Source organism: Pleurodeles waltl, chromosome 1_1, assembly GCF_031143425.1.
Source record: "Pleurodeles waltl isolate 20211129_DDA chromosome 1_1, aPleWal1.hap1.20221129, whole genome shotgun sequence".
NCBI classification, from domain to species: domain Eukaryota; kingdom Metazoa; phylum Chordata; class Amphibia; order Caudata; family Salamandridae; genus Pleurodeles; species Pleurodeles waltl.
In genome coordinates, this window is record NC_090436.1 from 621,109,053 (window position 1) to 621,131,649 (window position 22,597).

A 22,597-nucleotide genomic window follows, 5' to 3' on the forward strand; every position below is an offset into this window, starting at 1 on the left:
TTAATCTATCAAACGCCCCATCCATCGATCACAGCTCCAATCCTAATCATTTGTTAGGAATACCACAACACATGACATGGAAACTCTTCACACAGAGGAGAAAAAGACCGCACCCTTCTAACCATACACTATATGGTGCAGCATGCTTCATTTGTAATCCAGTGAATAAGCACCCCGACTTGGGGGTAGTAAATACTATATAATTATCACAATATTGATAGTCGTGTTTATGAGAATACTCTGGGTGAGTTTGTAAGCCTATGCTTTTTTTTTTTTTTTTGCGTTTACACAATTACATATGAATCGGTCGCCTCGGATTGATTTCAAATACCCCAAGTTGTAGCACTATTTTCGAACATTTGAATATCAAGTTTGAAATATTGAGTAGACCGTTATCTTTTTCAGTGTTCTTTCTAATTTCACAGTGAGCTAGCAGTGGAGGAGGGAACATTCCAACCCACGCTATTTTCTAGTTTTCTCCATGCTCACAAGTGCTAACCTTTAGTTGTTTAAGGGAGATTCAGTCTACCAGCGTAGAAAGGAGGAAAGCAAAACCACTTACCATTTGTGAGTAATTGACAATCTTCTTACTGTTTGTATCTTTTACTGTGTTCATGTTTTGAATGAAGCCCTGTTGTCTCCAGGGCTGGCCAGTGTTTGATCTAAAATTATTACAGCAGTCTGTAAACTGGGGTGTTAAGTAATTCTGGGGTAAACATCCTAAAGCTAATGAACAGCTTAGGAAATTTATCCACATTTACGCACAAAGAATAAAATTGGCCCCCCAAAATGCAACCCTGCTTGAGGCCATTATAAACCTCTATACTCTTACCTAAACTTGTCTGCACCCATTAGTATTGAACACAAACTATCTGTGTACAACTGTCGGAATCCTGAAAATGCTAACCGAAATCCAGAGAGCAGTCCACTTGCGCTGCGACAAACCTCAGTTCACCTTTTTCAAAAGCTGTGAAACTGGTGATAGAGCAGTGCTCTAGGATAGAAACCTTTCTATCTACAATCATAATATTACAACAAGAGTTTTTCTGAAGTCCTGGCTGTTTTTGGGCAGCCCAAATTTATAGCTGTTCAAGTACAAATTTTACAAAACGTTTTCCCACTGCATCCAACAAGGAAACTTGGCAGTGATTTTTGTGGGTTGTCCCTTTGGGCCTTTTGTTATGGCAATTGTGTAAAATAGACCCTGGAGTTTGGGATTGTGTCAGTAAAAATGGAGTCCCTAAATAAGGGAAGAAATGATTTCTCCAGCTGATTATGTACTATTAAAATGTAAGACTTGTTTTAGAGTATGGTGAGGTAACAGTATTCCTTATACTGGACTAGAGTAGGATAAGCAAATATATAATAACACAAGGAAAAATCCTAAACCAAACTAGATTATGTGGCTGAAGCATCATATTTTATAATCCATGCTGGTATATTTGGAGATTGTGGCAGCCTTCTGGGTAGTGGTAGTATCTGTGATTTAAAAACTTTGTGCAAAAATCTGTGTATTCTGATCATTAGAAACATTATGTAGGGAGCACCACTGCTAATTTTCCTGGGATATTCTCTGTTCATTACTAACACAATCACATACAAGACATTTAGAATTAGTTCAGAAAATCTATGCCATTCATTTACAGCGTTGGTTATTTTTTTTCATTTAGTTCTTAAACTTGTCTAGTAAATGGATAGTGGGGATTTTAGTGGATAAAGTTACGTAATCATGTTAAACTGTTGCCGCCAGATCAATAAAATCTGAAGTGAGGTGTATGTCACAGAAATCAAATGTAAACACTGCATGGTTGGAGCATACTTGGTTATTCTGATCATCTCAAACTATGAGAGAATTCAGTTTTAAGCTGTTACTGATATGCATACAAGAAATTTGCAACTTATGGTTTTATTACATTTCGTTTCATAGTTGTCAAATGTTGCATAAAGATCAGAAAATTGACATGCCTGAGGTAGCATAGCAATGATGTTGAGAATAAGCTTTACCCTTTTTAAGAGCAACCATGTGCGCTGGCCAATTCTTAATATAGAATTTATGGCAACCTCTGTCCCCAAACATATCTCGATATGATAATCTGGACCAAATTTGGTGTTTTCTTTTGACTTATTCTACTGGACAACTGTGTCCTCTATGTGGAACCACGTGTGTTACCACTAGTAACATTTGGCGCCCCCATCTTCGTTTTCTTGATGCAGAGGCTTTTGTGTAAAGACTTTACATCCTGGGAACGCTGCTTTATCCTGTTAAATTTGAGAAGAGGGATTTAAAGGAATTATTCTGAAGAGTGACGTCTTAATAGACCATTTATTTTTAATAAAAGCTATGCTCCTGTACTATAAAATCTAGTTAAAATGACTTTCTTTTGGTTCTGCCTGATGGACTGATCTAAGATTAGAACTCAGTCACTCTCTGTACTCCGTAGGTCACTTTGGAGTCTAGAAAGACTTGTTAGCACTAATGTAAGGCAGGATTTTGTGTGGTCGATTGGCTGTTCTGTCACAAACGTGATGGATAGCATGTGCACATTACATGTGCACTATACACTATGGCATTTGCAGGAAGGGGGACTGGGTATCCGCCTCTTTTCTGACCGAGTAACCCATCCATCACTCTTTAAAATAGGCCCTTCTCTGCTCCCAGGGGAATAATGAAGGTCCTAGCACTATTGAATGTAATAATATATATATTGTACTTTTATGTCTTCATTCTGGTCTTGTGGCACTCCAACCTCTAGGATTTCCACCTCCTTTCCTGCCCTTGGTAGATGCATAAAGACCAACACTGTTTCAAAATCTCCATCGCGTATTGGGTGACTCACATCTTGAAAATGCCTCGGACTACTAGGGTCACAGCTTAAAAAAAAATCTGCATACCCATCTATCCAGTGTAGAAAGGCCTTGGTGGTCACATGGGCTCCGTAGCTACACTCTTCATACACATGTCTCCAGTTTAGGTATAATTAGACTTAAATGGCTATGGTGAAGGATTCAGATTTTATATAGCATTAAAGTACCTCGATAGTTAGCTATTGTAGTTACTGCTTGGTTCACTCTGATGCCATGTCTGGTCTAATGCCACCACATCAACCATTTGTGATGCAGTGGTAAGGAATTGCAGCACAATCCCTCTGCCAAGGGAAACCCCTTAAATGACAGTGTGGGTTATCTTGGTACTATAATTTGTATACAAAAATACCATCTTGATACTTCTACATGATTAGGCATCTTAATCCACAGGGCTGTGAATAGAGGATAGGAGTGACAAATGTGGATATAACATTTATTATGGCTTTTAAAAAAAAATAAAAAATTATTTTTTAAATCTTGAATTTTTTTTAGACTGAGTACTCAATGTGTTTCGTGTATAAATGGTTTTATAATTACTCTTTTGATATAAACAGACCATGTGGGCTATGTTTCTAGACTAAACTTTGTGCCTAAATTGTAAAGTGATGGGTAATTTCTTCATAAGGATTGGGGAAATTGCTTACTCTAACAAATTGTTATGTAGAAGATGCCATAAGACTGTCAGATATAGTATGTATAGATCTCTTGTACTGCACGCACTTATGTAAAATATGGCAGAATCCCTTTGTATTGAGGTCTTAAAGCTTGAAATGACTTTCAAAGGATGAACAATAATAGTTTGTATTGGCAACCTAAACAAAAAACACGCAAAATGCACAATGGAGTATCTCAAGTTACCTTAAAGAAGCCCATGCATGCAGGCTCTCAAATCGAGTGAAATCTATCTAAATACTATGGCACCCTCACCTTGAAAAGCCTAACGTTCTCAAAGTGGGCAACAGCTCCAGAGTAAAAATTGTCCAATAAGACTAGTCTCCTTTTCCCCCTACCTTCAAAAATCTACAGGCTCCCTTCTGGTTTTCTTAGGCTAAGGGGACTGTTTGTCGAAGGGTAGTTCCTTGAACCAGCATCACTGGATCCTAGAAGATGAGGCCTCGGCAGTTTTTTTTGTGTGTGTTTTTTTGGTCCAGTTAAGAATTCTAGTCCCTAAATAGAGAAGTTAGAAGGAAGTTGGAGTAAAAAATAACGTGAAAGAGTAAGTATGTACGAAGTGATGGCTTGTTGTAATTTTTTTATTGGTGGAGTGTGCTTAAAAAATGGAACTTAAGCATTAGCAAGGACGTCTGGAAACCTCTCTGAATATGTATGCATGTTGATTCGATTTTTCTTGAGTGTAAGTGTTTTTGGTATTAACTGAGCAAAAGAATACACATTTGAGGCAGATGTATTTATGCCTATATAGTGTGTTGCTAATCCATATTGAGACCATTGCTTTATTTCAAAGTTGTCTTATTTAATTTTAGGCTGCTACAAATCCCACCTGTAGTGAAATTCAAGAAGTGTGCAGCACTGCTGGGTTAAACGCAATTGCTGAGGTAATTTGGAATATTATGCCCTACTTTGTTCATTTGTATCTTACATGAATCAAATGTTTAAAGATTGTTTGCTCTGGAATCTTAGAATAACAAGATGTATCCCAGAGAGTGGAACCGTGATGCACAGTTCAGAGGTAGAGTACGTGTACAGTTAAAAACTGAAGACGGCAGTCTTTGTTTGGAGCAATTTCCAACACGTAAGTTTGAAAAAGTTACCTTTGAATACTTGTTTGCATACTTTTATACACTAAATGCAGAATTACTTTCATGGCACCATATGTCATTTATAGATCGCAAGTTATTTAAAGTACATGGGCATGGCTCAAAACACTTATTAGTCCTGGATATTTATTGTGAGTTCAGTAACCGATGTCTTCAGATACGATGGTAACCAAAAATGGTCGAAAAAGGATTCTTTGATTTTACAGTTTTATTTACATGTATGTTAGATTTCTCTTTTAGGCGTTGCCTAGAGCCATTGTAGCGGTCTCTCAAGGCTCGAATTATATTAATGAATCAGAAAATGCATACATACATCCTCTTTGTATGTATGTCAGCCATTGGTCTATTCAACTGCTATTCACATTGTGCTCTTGCCCATCACAGCATCACCGTCCAACTATTGGTAATGTTTCACTGAGTTATGGCATTTGGGCTCATCACATGCACATCCACCCAAGAACAAGTGCGCCCCAGTGGTTAAGTACTTTGCAAGTGTCCTTTTTTTTTTTTTTAATTTTCAGTTATCCTTGTGTTTTACTGTGATAAAGGTACAGTAATTCTAAGGCAACAGTGTGTTTTCTTTGCACTGATAAGGATCCTAGTTTTGAGTGAAAACTGGAGAAATGCGGAGTCCTATTCTATAAACTTTTCTGTTTGGTGACCTTTAATAGTGACATTAATGTGTCTGTCTGTTTGTTTAGGTCTAGCAATAATGTTGCATGTAGCAGAAATGATTCCAAAATTGAAAACAAGGACTCAGAAGGCTGGAGGAGGGGACCAGACTCTTCAGCCTGGGGAAGGTGGTAAAAAGAGCAAGAAGAAAAAGAAGTGATTGAACAACTGCCATTGGTCCTGTTACTATTTGGTCTGTGTTGAGGAAAACAAAACAGTTTATTTTGCCTCTTGAGCTTGTACTAGCTTAAACTTCAAGGTAGTACCTCTTAAATCTTATCTAAGGAAACTGCCCTGGCCACTAAGGACTTATGTCTGAGTGTACTCTTGGTGTATGCAGTGATCCACACCACTTACTGACTGTTGCTCCTAAACTACACTCTGAATAAAAATGCATCCTACAAAATATTCCATGCATATCCCATTTCAAGACGTGCAGCATTTAACATGATTCTTCTGAATTTCATCTTCGTGGTAAGAAAACAGCAAATTCTACCCAAAAGTTTTGTTAATTTTGTCATCGCACCATTTAAGAATAGTAAATGATGTATTCCCTTTTGGTGTAAAATTAAATTGCAGCTTCTCTTTGATTTATTTATGGATTTCATTTCCCGTAAGGGGATGTGTGACTCTAGTATTATTCTTTGTAAGATGATGGATAGGATTAATAGCAGTTTGAAAGGAAATGAAAGAAAAACAATAAGTGATCAAATGCATTTTTTAAAAATAAATCCTATTGAGAAGAATGGTGTTGCGGTGGTTTAATGAATGGTTATGAAAATTTGATTGGGGGCAGGTTATGTGAATCGGCTGAATGTGAAAGTGTAGCTGCTACCTCACTTTGGTTGAGGGTACAGACTTGGGGGGCCACAATATTGGCTGGTTGGAAATGACTTCTAAACAAAAATAATGGTATGTCAAAGTCTCTGATGTAGGCTGAGGGCTCAGTGGTCCCCCAGATCCTAGTTTGGGTGGACATTAAGCTGATCCACGGTTATATCTTGCACATGGTGAAGTAAACCAACAGGGTAATACTCCGATTCTAGTGTACAACATTTTCCAGAAAGCAGTGGAGTCACTAAAAGCAGTGGTTTGGAATCAAAGCTATTGAGGCATGCCTTTTTTGATATGGGAGCACAAGTGTGAAAACTGTTTATTTTTTTTAGTTTTCAGACCAGGATGCATCTCCTTACAGGAATGGTGACCGTGATCTGACACAGAATAGTTTTGATGTAGATGGTAAGGATTGGGCGTCATCCCTCCTGCCTCCATTGATTGTTTCGCACACTGAGTTTGTTGCGATTTGATTCTTGCCCATGCCTGAAAGTATGTATAAGCTTTGGGAAGAGCAACATAGTTTTACAGTGGCTATGCCTTTTTATTTTTGTCTGATTTTCAGGTAAAATATATACATATATATATATATATATATATTTATTTTTTGTGTATCACATATTTATTAAAAATGTAATGCTTGACTACAAATATGCGTGGCACTCTACACCATAACACATAATACTTATACATCACCTGATACAGATTTAATAAATGTGGAATTGCCTGTTAAATTCAGTGATGGCCACTTAATAGAGCATTGCACCCACCTGATGCTCCCCTGTAATAATTATGCTATTTATGAGCAGTGTGACCGAGTTGGTCATGCGGAGCAGGAGTTTGATATTACAGCATTGTCCTGTCCTGCTAAATTGGGTGATTCAACACAAATTAGCCAGTCATCCAGGTTTTACAACTGATCACAAGTAACCTGAAGAAAAGCTACCAATAGAGGGGCATATTTGAGCCCCTTGCTCTGCTGGAGCATCACTTTTTGTGATGCTCAGGTGGCGCAAACTACAAAATCGTATCTATGAAGCCACGCAAAGTTACTTTGAATGGCCTCATATGTGGAGTAAGACAAGGCAGTGCAAATTGCTGTGTTGCTTTACTCTGCACCTTGGAGGCTTTGCGATGGGTGTTCCTATGGAACACCCATGGATTTTAACACATCCCTGGATTTACAAAACCATGTAAACCTGGGGATGCACCAACACCTTGCGCCTCCAGAGGTGAGGTGTTACGAAGAGAACTTTATTTCTCTTTGTGTTATTTCCTTCCACCCAACCCCTTTCCATGTGGGCTGCATTCTGCAGTCACCTAGAAAGAGGAAAACCCATTTCTTTTGTGGATGAAGGTGACCTTTACTGCACAAAACAATCCTGCACACAGCACAGGCTCCCTTGCACCCTGGTGCAAGGGTGCTTGCTTTGGCACTAGGCTGTTGAAATGGCTCCAGCACAGGCGGAAAGGACATGAATGCACCATATTGCACAAATATGGTGCATTCCTGCCCTTTCACTTTGGAGTAGTGCAGCAAGGTGACTTGCTGTGCTGCCCTATGCCAAATCCCCATAAATGAGGGCCAGAGTCTTTACCTTTGTGAATCCACAGGAAGCGGAAGAATATTACTAAATACTTTTTCACTTGCAGATATTGGAAACCTTTGGGAGGAAAGGTGGCTGTTGATGTATGAGAAATGTGTCCTAAATATCATAGATTGTCCATAGGTCCCTTGGATTCATCAACGAAATGATCACAAGATTCAGCAGCAAAATCATTAGAAGTGACATTATTTTGGAAGTCGTAATAGAATCTAACCTTGTCTTCTGCACAAGTGATGTGACTCTTGATAGGAAGGTTTTTTTATTTTATTTTCCTTATCCCCCGTTCCCCTAAAGCCAAAGGTACTTTGTGGCAGAAAAAAAAGGTACTTTGCATGCTCTGGAACTCTAGGTGTTAGCCCACAGACATCTGGACAACAAACTGATTTGTAATGCATCTTTCACTTATCTGCATACTTGAGCTTCCTGCAAGACTCTGTATTGTCTCAAAGTATCCAGGCCTTAGGTTTTGCAAGAAGTGCAGTATTCTAATGCTGCCCTATTTCTCTGATATTGCTAAATACCCTAAGTCTACAGGTTTAGATCCCTGCCTAACCCTATAACATAAGGACTTAATTCAATGTGCGATTATTTAAATACAAAAAAATAATAATCTAATTTACTACTGAGACAGTCTACCCTGTCCTCATGGAGAAATGCTTTCCGGTAAACAAACGGGGCCATGGTTTTCAGGAACATAGTGGATTTGGAAAACCTACCTTCTGTGCTCAGCATGTCACTCTAACATCTGCACTAATGACAGTGTATGTTGAAAAACATTTTTTGTTGTACTTATTACTTGAATTGTGACAAGGCATACAGAGCATATTGCTATTATTGGAGTTAATATAAATGTGAAAATAAACGTTTCGATCCGGTTTCCCAGGAGTATGTTTCCTAAATCCTACACCTCACTCTTATCACTGCTGTGAGAGCATGAAGTAAACTAAGTGCTGAAAGAATACTTGGATTCAGTACTTAATTTGTAAATAAAAATGTGCTGGTGCCGAAAGCTTTCCTCTGAAACCAGTAGCTGCTGCAATTAAATGTGCAAGCACGGACTACTACGGAAGCGTAATCCTGAAGTCATCTCTGGTCTCTTTAATCCATTTCGGTAATTTCCTGCCCCTTCAGCTCACTCTTGCTGCTTTCTCCATTTGTTATGCTTTTTCGTTTTTCTCTTCCTCCGTCTTTCCATAGGAGTCAAAAGCACAAAAACCATGCTGCCTGTGACACAGGCACCCTTGCATGTCTCTGCAAAGATGTCTGCACTGGTGATGGGCAGCAATGATAGAACAGAAATTCTCCATATCTTTGTAAATATCAACCATTTCTGCTCTCTCCCTTTCATGCAATGCACTGCAGTAAGTTCCTTTGCTGCTTTGTGTGAAATAGTAAATGTACCCCTCTTTTCCTGCGTCCCTTCTTTGGTGCTAAGGATTTATGCCCCTCAATTGTTCAATGTAATATGTGGGTCTACAGAAGCCAAATAGCAAGAGCCACGCCACCCAGGCAGCAAGGTAGTGTCATTTAAAGTGTGGGGGCGCTGGACATGGAGGGGAGGGGTTGAGAAGGTTAGTAGGTCCCTCTGTGAACCATCTTTCTGTTTTATTTAATCTTCTGCTAATTCAAGTCTGATTCCAAACAGTATAGGCTGTGTTACAGGCCGGGATAGTGAAATGGGCAGTTCAAAGTTTCCTTTGGCAGGGGTCCCCTTGGGAGGTGGGGGTCCTGGGCAGTTGCTCACCCATGCCTTAAAACCTACAGCAAGTAAAAGTAACTCTTTCCGCAAACATGTCCCTATAAACACGATCTCATTGTAGCACATAAGTTGCTCTTAAAGGGATGTATCATTCATCCATGTTGAGTGTTCCCTTTCAGGATATGCAGTGTGCCTACCCTTTCACACTATACATCATTCGCTGCATGCATTACTAGGAGTGTTTTCATTTGAAACTTGTTCATTATGAAACTTCAACAGCCTTTTAGGTATGTGTGGGTAATGCCTAGTATCCTTTCCATAAGCAGTTAGGAATAATCCATGTAACAGAGGCAGTCTGTATGGTGTGACAAACATCATCAAGGCGGGACAAAAGTAAAGCATTTACCAATGACATGAAGTGATTTTTGAAAGGCAAGCCCACGAGCGAGTGAAAGTGATGGATGTGGTTAAAAACCCACAATACATACAACAGGTCAAAGCGCTTGCGTGCCAGACCTAAAAAAGGCCGTAAGTTACAGGAGAATAACTCCTGACCACAGTTCCTTTCCCCCTTTTTTTTTTTGTTTTTTTTTTTTTCTGGCAACCAAAACCCTGAGCAATAGTCTTTGAGCACATTTTCAGAAATATGGTTGTTTACTATATTGTCAGAAAACTAATAGTCATTGCATATCTGCCTAATTGGGTTAGCACATGAAACAGTTTGATCATTTTTTTTTTTAAACAAAAAATTCAGAAATGCATTCTCTCTTCCCCTCCCCCCCCCCCCCCTCTTTTTGAATTCACATGCTTTCCCCTCTTCATTTCTCCTCTTCCCCCCCACCACCACAGCCTCTCTTCCCATTCTTCCTCCTGTATCTTCATGGATGCTCCTGAGCTCTTTCAGGCACATTGTGGATGGTCACTATTGATATTAAAGCAGTGTGCGTAGTGCATGTATTTACTGCATAAAAACTGGCCATCTGCAAAATTTCCTTTTGACGTGTCATCTGACCCTCTTCAATGAGCTGCACATTTCACAACAGCTATTTGATGGCTTTTTTTAGAGCTTGCTACAGATGAAACGTGGGGTGTCCATATGTATTGGTGTGAAATGTCTTAAAAGTCCTATGTGACCAAACCTATCTGTAATCGTGCACAACACCAAACTGATGATGGGAATCACTATAAATGGTCACATTTAAATGTTTTGCTCAACAACTTGCTCTTGTGAAAGCCATCAGTTCTGTGACTTGTGCTGGCCATACTTTGGCTAAAGAGAAGGTTTAAGTTGCTCTTTCAGTGGTGCACACAGCATAGCAGGCCCTTAGATTTCCTGCATTGTCTCAAACATTACCCACCCATTAACCGTACATTAGCACAATGTTCCATCTTTGATTTCAGGATGAGGTTTTGTGCACAATTTTGTCACCTGTACACAATTGTGTCCTACATCTTGCTGGGAAGGCAATAAGGAATAGTTTCTTAACTGTAACTCCGTTCTCTCCTAGGGGTATTTCCATGATGGTCATAAGCGTTGAATAGTTCTGCCCACCTGTGGGGACCCCTGGAGCACTTTTTCCCATTATAACTTCTCAAGTGTTCATGTTTACTTTACTTCAGGAAGGCCTGCAAAGTCACTTAAGAATACACATATGCAGCCTAAACGAAAGGCTACAGTGTCCAAAATTCTTCATCCAGTTTGCTTTGAAAAGGACAAAGATAAGGCACATGCATTCAAATGCATGAATGAGGTGAACATTTAACAGAAAAAATCCTTCACAAACATTTTTGTAATACAAAAAAATGATGGAGGGCAGTGCAGCTCATATGCTGTGATTATAAAAGAAGAAAAAGGAGACTATGACTTTAAGAACAGCCAGTCCTCTAGTATCCCATCATGTCTAGGGAGAGGCAGGTACCTCAGTTCGTTTGTGTTGTGTGTTTTTTTTTTTTTTTTTTAAATTTTTTTTTTTTTTTTTTTTTTTGGGTCCTTATTCACCCTAGGCCTTATACAACCTCCTTTCCCTTTTCAACCGAAGCGCAGGAGATTTTCCTCGGCCAGGGGTTGTTTATTACTCTCAAACAATCCTCAGACTGTTCCAATTCTGTGAGGATTTCGGAGCAGGGTGTAAAGTCATTGGACAGATCTCGCAAATACAAATACAATTCTACTCCAACATTAAACACACAGACATCTATACATCAATCTCCTGATTTCCAATTCATTAATGCTACCCAAAAATTCACTCTCATCCTTTCCTTTCCCCCCATCTTTTGATCCAATTCTGCTATAGAAAAAAACATCCCTAAGCCATTCTGAATGATCTGGGGGTGTCTTTAAAATCCATTTTCTACAAATTTCTCGCCTCCCCAACAGTATTGCATAAAATACAAACTTTTTATCTGCAATAATGTCCCGACCTAACCACCCCTGCTGGTCTTGAACTTGGCCAAATATTATTAACTGAAGAGAGGGTTCAATTCCCCGATTTAGTATACATGATTTTGTTTCGCATACTCTTTCCCAGAAGAATCGAATATCAGGGCATTCCCAAAACATGTGAACATCAGTTGCTTGTAATAAACCACATTTTGGACATTCCACCTCTTGCCCTCCTTTCATTTTTGATAGTTTCTCGGGGGAAATATACACTCTATGTAATGTGAAATAATGATTTTTCCTAAGAGTGGCTGGTTTCACAATATCAAAAAGCATTTTTAATGACTCTTCCCACCCCCTTTTAGCTACGTCTTCTGAAAAAAAATTCCTCCACAAATCGGTAGGTAATACAAACTCACCATCTACCCCTTCCAGGATCCCCCAATACCAAGTACACACTCTGTGAGGGCCTCCTAGTGGGCTCGGGGTGATCTCACTCAATGGATTAGGCATACCAACACCTTCCTTTATCCCCTGAGCCCATTTTCTTATTTGTAAAAAAATTTCCATCTGGACAAAGCACCACCCATCTTTAACTGTAATTCCTCCCACGAGAGAAAAGCCCCTTCCGAAAACAACTCTCCCCAATATTCTAATCCTGCTTCTCTTATCGGTAATGCCAAAACATCTTGACAACATTCCGGGGTTCCCGGGGAGTCCCAGATAGGTGCGTCAATGTTATAGTAAGTAAGTTTCGCAGATTGCCTAATATGATACCAACTTTCTGCCAGCCCTCGCATAATTTTCAACCTTATCTTTTTGAAAAACTTAGGGTCCCCAAATTTAAACACAAAATTGGTTGAAGCACCGTTAATTCTAGAGGCCATTATCTTAAACATTAGACCCGTTGTTGTGGAATCTGACGCAAGAGACAAAAGTCTAAACATTTTCAAAAGAAAGGCCCATGCATAATATTGCAACTCAGGTAATGCCAAACCTCCCTGAACCTTACGCTGACGCAACTTCTTCTGAGAGATTCGAACACCCTTAGATCTCCAAATAAAATTGCTTATAAGGCGCTGCATTTTTTCTATATGAATTTTCTGCATTGGGAGTGGAGAAGTAGAAAACAAAGTTCCATTTTGGAAGAATGGCCATTTTTACCAAGTTTACTCGACCTATTATCGTCAGGAGAAGATGCATCCAACCTTGCAATAAACTTTTACATTCTGCCAACAATTTTTCCTGGTTCCTCTCCGCTAACTGATTAATATCTTGAGGTACCAAAATTCCCAAATATCTAATTTCCTTTTTACGAAAAGCAGACTTATATTCCAAGCCATAATCTCAGTTTTTTCAACATTCACTTGATAACCAGACAGCCTCCCAAACTCTTCGGCCAGTTTAAAAATCTCGGAAGATGCAGTACCTAAATCATCTGTATATAACAGGTCATCAGCATACAAAGCGAGCGTTCTTTCCCAGCCCTGACAGCTAAAAGGAGTAATCATCATATTCCACCGAATTTTCCTCGCAAATGGTTCGATGTATAGGTTAAATAGTGCAGGGGACAGCGGGCATCCCTGTCTGGTGCCTCTAGCTATAGCTATCGGCCCTGTAAGGTTCCCATTCACTAATATTCTAGCTATAGGAGCCCTATATATCTGGTTCACTACCCCACAAAAATTATTTCCCAGTTTAGCTTTTTTTTAGCAGAGTTTTTAAATAGACCCAGTTTACCTGGTCAAAGGCTTTTGCAGCATCGACCGTTATAATCCCCAAAGGGGATTCCGATTCTACTGCCATATCTATGGCCCCTATTAATTCATATGTTAACTCATGCAAATACCTCCCCTTCGAGAAGCACTTCTGATCAGGATGAATTAAGCTGTCTACTACCTTATTTAACCTATCCGCCACTATTTTCGTAAACCGCTTATAATCGCTGTTCAATAATGAAATAGGTCTATCGGAAGAGCAATAGGATGGGTTTTTCCCGGGTTTTGGTATTAATGTAATAATTGCTTCATTCCACGTAACTGGCATACTTATATCGTTAAAAAAAATCCTACCAAATAACTCAGTCAAGAACGGAACAATTACCTCACCTAATGCTTTATACAACTCCACCGGAATACCATCCGGACCCGGGGCTTTCCCTTCCTTACCCTTAGCTAAGGCTGCTCGCACTTCTTCCACCGTAATAGGACCATTAAGAAATTCCTGATTCCGTTGCGAAATTTCTGGTAATATATCCTGAGCTAACCAGTTCTCCACCATTCCCTCTCGCACCTCTGCCTGTTCCGTATATAAAAATGTAAAAAAATCTTGAAACCCTCGTTCAATGTCTTCTGCATGAGATAATTTAACACCCGTATCTTCAATCACTATTTCCTTAATATAACTCCTAACTTGATCTGTTTTAGCTTTCCAGGCAAGTAATTTTCCTGAGTTTTCCCCATATTCAAAATGTTTTAACTTGCTAGCCTCCCATTTCCTAACCATACGTGCCTGTAAAATGTTTGCTATTCGTGTTCTTAACTCAGTCATTTCTGTTCTTCCTATTTCCTCCTGGGCTCCTTCTCCTTTACCAACCAATTTCTTACATTTCACTGACATTTCTTGCTCTAACATATTTATTTCATCTCTGACTTTTTTATGTTTGTGACATGCAATACTCCTAAGTTCCCCTCGTATTACCGCCTTAAAGGAGTCCCAAACCGTTGATAACGATGCTGAACCTGTGTTAATCTTGAAAAAAATTCCAGTCTCTCTACGCAGATGTACCAAAACATCCTCTTCCAATAATAGTGCGCGCTCCAATGTCCACCTCTTAAAAACTATTCTCTGTGGGAGCGTCAAATGTAGCTTTACTGCAGCATGATCTGATAAATGCGGGGGTAAATATTCAATCCTGTCAACATTTTCCAACAACCTATCATCCACTAAAAAAATAATCAATACGTGAAGCATGACTATACTTCTTATTAAAAAATGAAAAGACCTTAGCCTCCCCTCTTCCGCCATATATCACACAGGCCATACTCCATCATCTTCCTTAAATAATATTGTGTTTTTGGCGTGCCTGAAGATAGACAAGTATCTGTTCTATCTAATCCATTGTCAAGCACCACATTAAAATCCCCTGTCATGATAACTGCATCTGAAAAATCGATTAACTGAGAAAAAAACTCTTTTAAGAGGTTCAATATCATCGCAATTCGGGCCGTAGAATTCAACCAAAACCAACCTTGCCTCACCAATACTTATTCTTATTATGACCCAATGACCAGCGTGATCTGCCCTTGTTTCTAAAATCTCCAATCTAGGTTGTACTCCCTGTTTAACCACAATAGCTACTCCCCTTGTGTGAAAATTGTTGGTAGTGCAGAAGCACTTTTGTACCCACTTTTGAGCCTTTAACTCCTTACATTCTTCTACAACCAAATGAGTTTCCTGTAAGATAAAAATCTGCGCCGGAGAATCTTTTAAATATTGTAAGATTTTATTACGTCTTGCTTTCGTCCTTAGACCGTTAATATTCCAGGAGAGTAATTTAATCGTAGATTCCTCCAACCCCTGACCTTTATATAATCCAGCCATTCCAAAGTGACCCGCCTTCCCTCTGCCTCGGTGAATGAGGAACTATTTCCACACAAAACTCAAAATCAAAAAACCCAAAAGTAAAAATCAAAACCCTCCTAATTAATAATCCATCCTCCCATAGGGGACCCCCCCCCCCCCCCCCCCCCACTATATCAGCCAACTTGGGCCTTATTTTAGAGCACCCCTCCTGCCTGGGAGCTTTCAAAAAATAAAAATTCATTTTACGTGATCGGTCTGTTCCTTACTTCTAAGTTCTAACAGCTCGTCCGCCCTGACTGTCTCTCTTATATTATACATTTTATTATTATACATTACTCGCAAAAAAGCTGGGAACTTCAACTGTGCCGTAATCCCTAATTTTTTTAAATTCATCTAACCTTTTCCCCAACTCCCACTGCCTATCAATTGTAATCTTAGAAAAGTCGGACCTAATCTCAAATTTTCGACTTTTAATGATTTCTGTTTCAATGCACTACTCAAGATTTTCTCCTTTAAATGATAAGTTAGGAAATTAACCAAGATTTTCCTTGGCCTAGTGCTGTTTGGTCGCTTCGTAAAGGGGTCACGATGAACCCTCTGGATATCTCTTTCAATCTCTTCTCGACTCTCTTCCAATTCACATACAGCTTTAATAAGAGCAACCACATATGACTTCAAATTTGCTCCTTCCGGGACTTTTAACAGTTTTATGTTGTTTCTGTGCGAATAATTCTCCAACTGTTAAATTTTTACTTGCAAGCCTTGTTCCTTTTCACTTAAATGTCGAATCTCCTCCTTCTGGTTGTTTAGCTCTTCCTTCATCCCTCCTACCGTCGCTTCTAATGACTGGATTCTCTCTGTTAAATTATCGAATTTTCTTTCCAGTACCTCACAAGCTTCTCTAATCTCTACTTGATTACTTTCCGAGCTAGCAAAGCCTTTTTTTTATGTCCTCCGAAATAGCAAGAATCATCTCCGCCATAGACTGACTAAATCTTGGATCGGGGACCGGGGTTTGAGAAGGGGGGGGGGGGGCTGATGGGTATTTCTGCCACAACTCCTAAGTCACCATCTTGCCTCAATATAAGATCCGAAACAACTTGTTTATCCACTTGGTGAGCCGAAATATTAGTCGAAGGGGGAGGATCATTCATATCTCCCTCACCGGAGTCTATCGTTTCTAATATCCTTAATCATATAAGTATCCATTTTTCCTTGAGCAGGTATCAGCGCAATGTTTTCTGGCTTAGTCTTAAAATAAGCTCTTAATGAGGGTGCAGGTTTATTGTTATATTTCTTCCCTAGTTTCCCCTCACTTCCTCTTTTCTTGACTTTAAATAAACAATTCGATAAATCAGAAGTTTTGCCTTGGATCTTATCCTGTCTATCAATAACCTCCTTATCTCTTTTCTCCTCTTCCAAACTCCGCCTCCTCCCCTGCAAAATGTTAACAGAAGGCAAGGATGGGGACAAACTTTTCATTGCACTGTCTCTAACCCCTCCTGTATTTAAAAGTGAAAAAGAGCGTGCTACCGCACTATCCCGGAACACTTTCCCAGGGGCTTTATTAATACTGAATTTTGTAATACTCCTGGCCTCCACCGCCCCGCCACCTTACTTGTCTTTCCTTTGGTCGAGGGTGAAAACCGGCGTGTAGCTGCACTGTCTGGCTCCCGGGACTCCTTCCCGGGAGCCTTGCCGATACTGGCTCTGCCCGGATTCCCCCCGAAGGGGAATCCTCGCTGAGCCCTTTCTTGCCCGGCGGAGCTCCAGCGCGGCTCGGCCCCAATGCCGGAGACTCCCGCCGAGTGCCTCGCCCAGAGCCTGGATTTGCCGGGTTTCCAAGTCTCGAGGGCTCCGAGAAGCCAAACGTGGAGTCGGGCGGCACATCCAGCCGATCCCTGCTGCTTACACGTGCCACGCCCCCAAGCGCGGTAAGAGTGCGTCTAGCGGGTTATGCCGCTACGCAACCCGCCATGTCCCCCCTACCTCAGTTCTTTTTGTAGGCAGTCCTAGATGAGTAATGGTATACCTGAGATATTATTTTGTCTACTTCACCAGGGAGGAGGGAGGGTTGCTTATGACTGGCCTCTGGTAGGAATTTAGGATGTGTTCACATCACTACCTTGGAGGAGTGGTATACTGTGTAAGGCTTGTGAGCACAGAGAGCCTAAACCTCGCTAACCGTGCATTTAATTGCCACAAGGAAATCAGTTTTCCAAGTTAGGTGTTAGAGAGATGCCTTGTGGATGGGCTCACATGGATTTTTCATGAGGTGTGAAAGGACCACATTAAGCTTCCATGGTGGAGAAGGGCAGCTAACTGAAGGAAAGATCTTCTTTAACCTTTCTAGGAAATCTTTGATGACGTGTATCTTAAAGAAAGAGGTTTGCGAATGACCTTTTCTGTATGCAGTCAGAGCTGCCAGATGGACCCTAATTGAAGAGAGTCGCAGACCAGATTTAGCGAGGTGTAACAAGTATGGAAGAATGACATCTTCCTGGCAAGATGTAGGGCCTATCATTTATTTGCAAGACCATGTCCACTCACCTGAATTCCAGGTTCCGCTGGAGCGAAGAGAATAAAACTCTCACCCCTAAACACTATTCGCTCCTATCTGAAATGAACAGGGAACGAGCGAATAGCCTCTGGGGGAAAGGGATAGGGAACAGGAATTTGGGAAAGGGAATAGCAACAAAACACTGGTTTATGAAGGAGCTTTACGGTTGTTCTACGAAAGTTGCCTCAGGGATTGGTGCAGGAATTTTAAGACCAAAAACAAATCAGAAATAAAAGAACTACAAATATCACAGTCTTTCAGAAAAATAATTATCATCATTCGATTGGGTAATCCGAGTCAGCAAGCCACAATAATTATTAGCGCGCAATTGCTCAACTATTCACGCGCTTTTATAACTCACAACAAAATCGTTATAAAATCAAAATTATTAATGTCTTTGTTTTCACACAATATACTTGCTCCAAAATAATCAGAATAAACGTTTAAGTTCACATAAATATCGAGCGATGCTTTCAGGAGTACACAACACTTCAATGCTGCTTTTAAAAAAACTTCTCAAGCTGTCTTTGGAAAATAGGTTTGTGATCACAGGTTTCTCAGCATCAACTAATGTTTTTCATAATGCACCAAACGGTCACTAACCTCAAGATGGATGAAAACAGGGAGATGAGAGGGGAATTACTCGCAAACCGACTTCTCCTGGAATGTTTTAATTATTTGAGGAAGATGGAATACTGCTTGTAAATTCTCCAGCAGCTGTGAAAGTAATCCGCTCCAGAGGGGGAAGCTCCGATGAAGCCACGCACTGAAAAGACTCCTCCTGAAAGAATCACGAAACTCCAGCTGAACCGGGAACACCTGCGAGTGAAGGAAGACTCCAAGCCAAGCACAGGAAACACCCTGGCAGTTCTATTTATAGACTGGTGTGTAACATGATGGGTGTGGATGCTGTGCTGGTGATGAGTTCTCAATCATGAGAGGTGTGGATGCTGTGCTGGTGATGAGTCAACAAACACTTCTGATGATTCATATGAAGGTATTTGATGTCTCCATAAACCGCTTGGCACACAGTTCACAAATGGGACAACACTTGCTTTTATCAATATAAACAAACATGCAGTGTAATATTTGGTCTTCAGACAGAAGATCGTTTTCCTCACAAATTACAGGGAAGTGCTGTGCTGTAAACACATTCATGACATGTTTCATCTTTTTTCATACATGCTGATTTCATTTGTGAGGAAGCAGCAAAAAGCGTGCATGTGTGAGTCCTAACAATTTTGGAGGAACACCAGATGCGGAATCTCCTCTATTTGAAGGAATAAGCCATACAGGTGGATGGCCATTTTGCCTCTTTTAGGATTTCTATACAATCTTGAGTAAGATTTAGGTGCCCATACTGTAGTAACTCAGGAGCCATGCTGCCAAACTCAAGGAGGAGAGATTGGGGTGTCTCATCTACCCTCTGAATTTTGTTAGGTCTGGCCTGCATGGCAGCCTGAGATGTGGTCAGTGCGACTGGTGAAGAATGTCCAGGAACCATCACTGCCTCAGCCACTCAGGTGCAAAGAGGATCAACTGGCTGAAGTTGTTGAGAGTTTGAGAAGGACTGCTGGAATCAGGGGAATTGGTGGAAAGGCATACAGAAATTTGTTGGACCAGTCTATCCACAGAGCATTCCCCAACGATTCTGTATGTTAAAACCTGGCAGCGAAGTTGCTGCATTTTCTGTTTTCCTCTATGGTGAAAAGGTCAATAGAAAGTGTGCCTCACAAACGGAAGATATCTTGAAAGATATCTTCGTTCAGCACCCACTCGTGGTTCTCTTAGAGAACTCTACTGAGGGCATCCGCTTGTACATTCTGAGCTCCTGGAAGGTGAGTTGATACTGTATTCATCCTCCTGGCTAGGAGCCAGTGCCATATTGTCCGGGCCTCTTGAGACAAGACTCTGGATCTGGTTCCCCCCTGCTTATCCAGGTAATAACATGGTGGTTGTATTTTCTAGACAAGCAGGATGTCGGTGTTGAAGGACAGGAGAAATGCCTTGAGAGCTAGGTGCACCGCACAGAGCTCAAGGAGATTGATGTGGTATGACATCTCCTTGGGAGACCAGAGGCCTTGTGTTTGTAGGTGACCTATATGGGTGCCCCATCTGAGGAGAGAGGCATCTGTCATGATAATCTGTGATGGAGGCTGTGGCTGGAAAGGCAACCCTTGTAGGAGATTGGTTGGAGAACACCACCAACTGGGGAATCTGATTGCGTGGGTGGACAGAAAGATTTTGTCTTCCCAGTTTTCAGACAATTGATTCCATTAGTCATCCAGGCACTCCTGAAGAGATCACATGTGGAGGTGAGTGTTGGGTGTCAGAAAGATGCAGGAGGCCATGGAGCCTAGAAATTAGGAGACTGTGCGCACTGTTGAACGATGCATAGTTTTGAGTGCATGATACTTCTGGATAATGGATAAGCATCGTTCCTCCAAAGGACACACTTTTGCCTGTAGTGTGTCTATGGTAGCTCCTAAGTAGTGCAACTTCTGGACAGGAACTGTCGTGGACTTAGAGTTGACATGAAGCCCTAGCCGATAAAGGAGATTGCATGTCCATTTGAAATGCAGTTGGGCCTGTGCACAGGTGGATGCCTTGATTAGCCAGTTGTCCAGATATGGGTAGATGAAGATCCGGTGCCTTTGAAGATGTGCTGCCACCACAGCCATGGAGCCCGCGGACGTAAAAATCCTCTGTGTGCGGAATTTATTTCGAGATGGGGAAACCACCTTGTGTTAATGACATGCAAGGTAGGCATACCCGCCCAAAAAATGACTAAGGCCTGTGCGCCTTATTTATACTCATGCGTCATTTTGACGCACAGGAGGTGCTGGCCCTAAAAAACGGCGCACATCCTGATGTGTGCCGGTTTTCAACGCCTGGGTGAGGGCAGGCATTAAGGGGCCTGTGGGTTCACTTCCATGGTCTCCGACCATGGAAGGAGTCCAGAGGTGCCCTTCCCTGCCCCTAGGGACACCCTCGCACACCCCTGGAGGACACCCATGGATGGGGGACCCATTCCAGGTAAGTATTTGTAAGGAAATGCCTCCTTGGCATGGTTGCCCCCTGACTTTTTGCCTTTGCTGATGCTATGTTTACAATTGAAAGTGTGCTGAGGCCTGCTAACCAGGCCCCAGCACCAGTGTTCTTTCCCTAACCTGTACTTTTGTATCCACAATTGGCAGACCCTGGCATCCAGATAAGTCCCTTGTAACTGGTACTTCTAGTACCAAGGGCCCTGATGCCAAGGAAGGTCTCTAAGGGCTGCAGCATGTATTATGCCACCCTGGAGACCTCTCACTCAGCACAGACACACTGCTTGCCAGCTTGTGTGTGCTAGTGAGGACAAAACGAGTAAGTCGACATGGCACTCCCCTCAGGGTGCCATGCCAGCCTCTCACTGCCTATGCAGTATAGGTAAGACACCCCTCTAGCAGGCCTTACAGCCCTAAGGCAGGGTGCACTATACCATAGGTGAGGGTACCAGTGCATGAGCATGGTACCCCTACAGTGTCTAAACAAAACCTTAGACATTGTAAGTGCAGGGTAGCCATAAGAGTATATGGTCTGGGAGTTTGTCAAACACGAACTCCACAGCACCATAATGGCTACACTGAAAACTGGGAAGTTTGGTATCAAACTTCTCAGCACAATAAATGCACACTGATGCCAGTGTACATTTTATTGTAAAATACACCCCAGAGGGCACCTTAGAGGTGCCCCCTGAAACTTAACCGACTATCTGTGTAGGCTGACTAGTTTTAGCAGCCTGCCACAAACCGAGACATGTTGCTGGCCCCATGGGGAGAGTGCCTTTGTCACTCTGAGGCCAGTAACAAAGCCTGCACTGGGTGGAGATGCTAACACCTCCCCCAGGCAGGAATTGTCACACCTGGCGGTGAGCCTCAAAGGCTCACCTCCTTTGTGCCAACCCAGCAGGACACTCCAGCTAGTGGAGTTGCCCGCCCCCTCCGGCCAGGCCCCACTTTTGGCGGCAAGGCCGGAGAAAATAATGAGAAAAACAAGGAGGAGTCACTGGCCAGTCAGGACAGCCCCTAAGGTGTCCTGAGCTGAGGTGACTCTAACTTTTAGAAATCCTCCATCTTGCAGATGGAGGATTCCCCCAATAGGGTTAGGATTGTGACCCCCTCCCCTTGGGAGGAGGCACAAAGAGGGTGTACCCACCCTCAGGGCTAGTAGCCATTGGCTACTAACCCCCCAGACCTAAACACGCCCTTAAATTTAGTATTTAAGGGCTACCCTGAACCCTAGAAAATTAGATTCCTGCAACTACAAGAAGAAGGACTGCCTAGCTGAAAACCCCTGCAGAGGAAGACCAGAAGACGACAACTGCCTTGGCTCCAGAAACTCACCGGCCTGTCTCCTGCCTTCCAAAGATCCTGCTCCAGCGACGCCTTCCAAAGGGACCAGCGACCTCGACATCCTCTGAGGACTGCCCCTGCTTCGAAAAGACAAGAAACTCCCGAGGACAGCGGACCTGCTCCAAGAAAAGCTGCAACTTTGTTTCCAGCAGCTTTAAAGAACCCTGCAAGCTCCCCGCAAGAAGCGTGAGACTTGCAACACTGCACCCGGCGACCCCGACTC

General features: G+C 41.7%; 1 protein-coding gene across 1 annotated transcript in view; it reads left to right on the forward strand.

Annotated features, from left to right (window-relative positions):
* SRP19 (signal recognition particle 19) overlaps positions 1-6,061 on the forward strand; it is a 29,612-nt gene extending 23,551 nt beyond the window's left edge. Inside the window, exons 3-5 of the mRNA XM_069226489.1 lie at positions 4,350-4,421; positions 4,507-4,618; positions 5,345-6,061. Coding sequence (XP_069082590.1) covers positions 4,350-4,421; positions 4,507-4,618; positions 5,345-5,475 — 315 coding nt within the window. The 3' untranslated portion in view covers positions 5,476-6,061. The remainder of the gene's footprint in view (positions 1-4,349; positions 4,422-4,506; positions 4,619-5,344) is intronic.
* Positions 6,062-22,597: the final 16,536 nt, after the last annotated feature.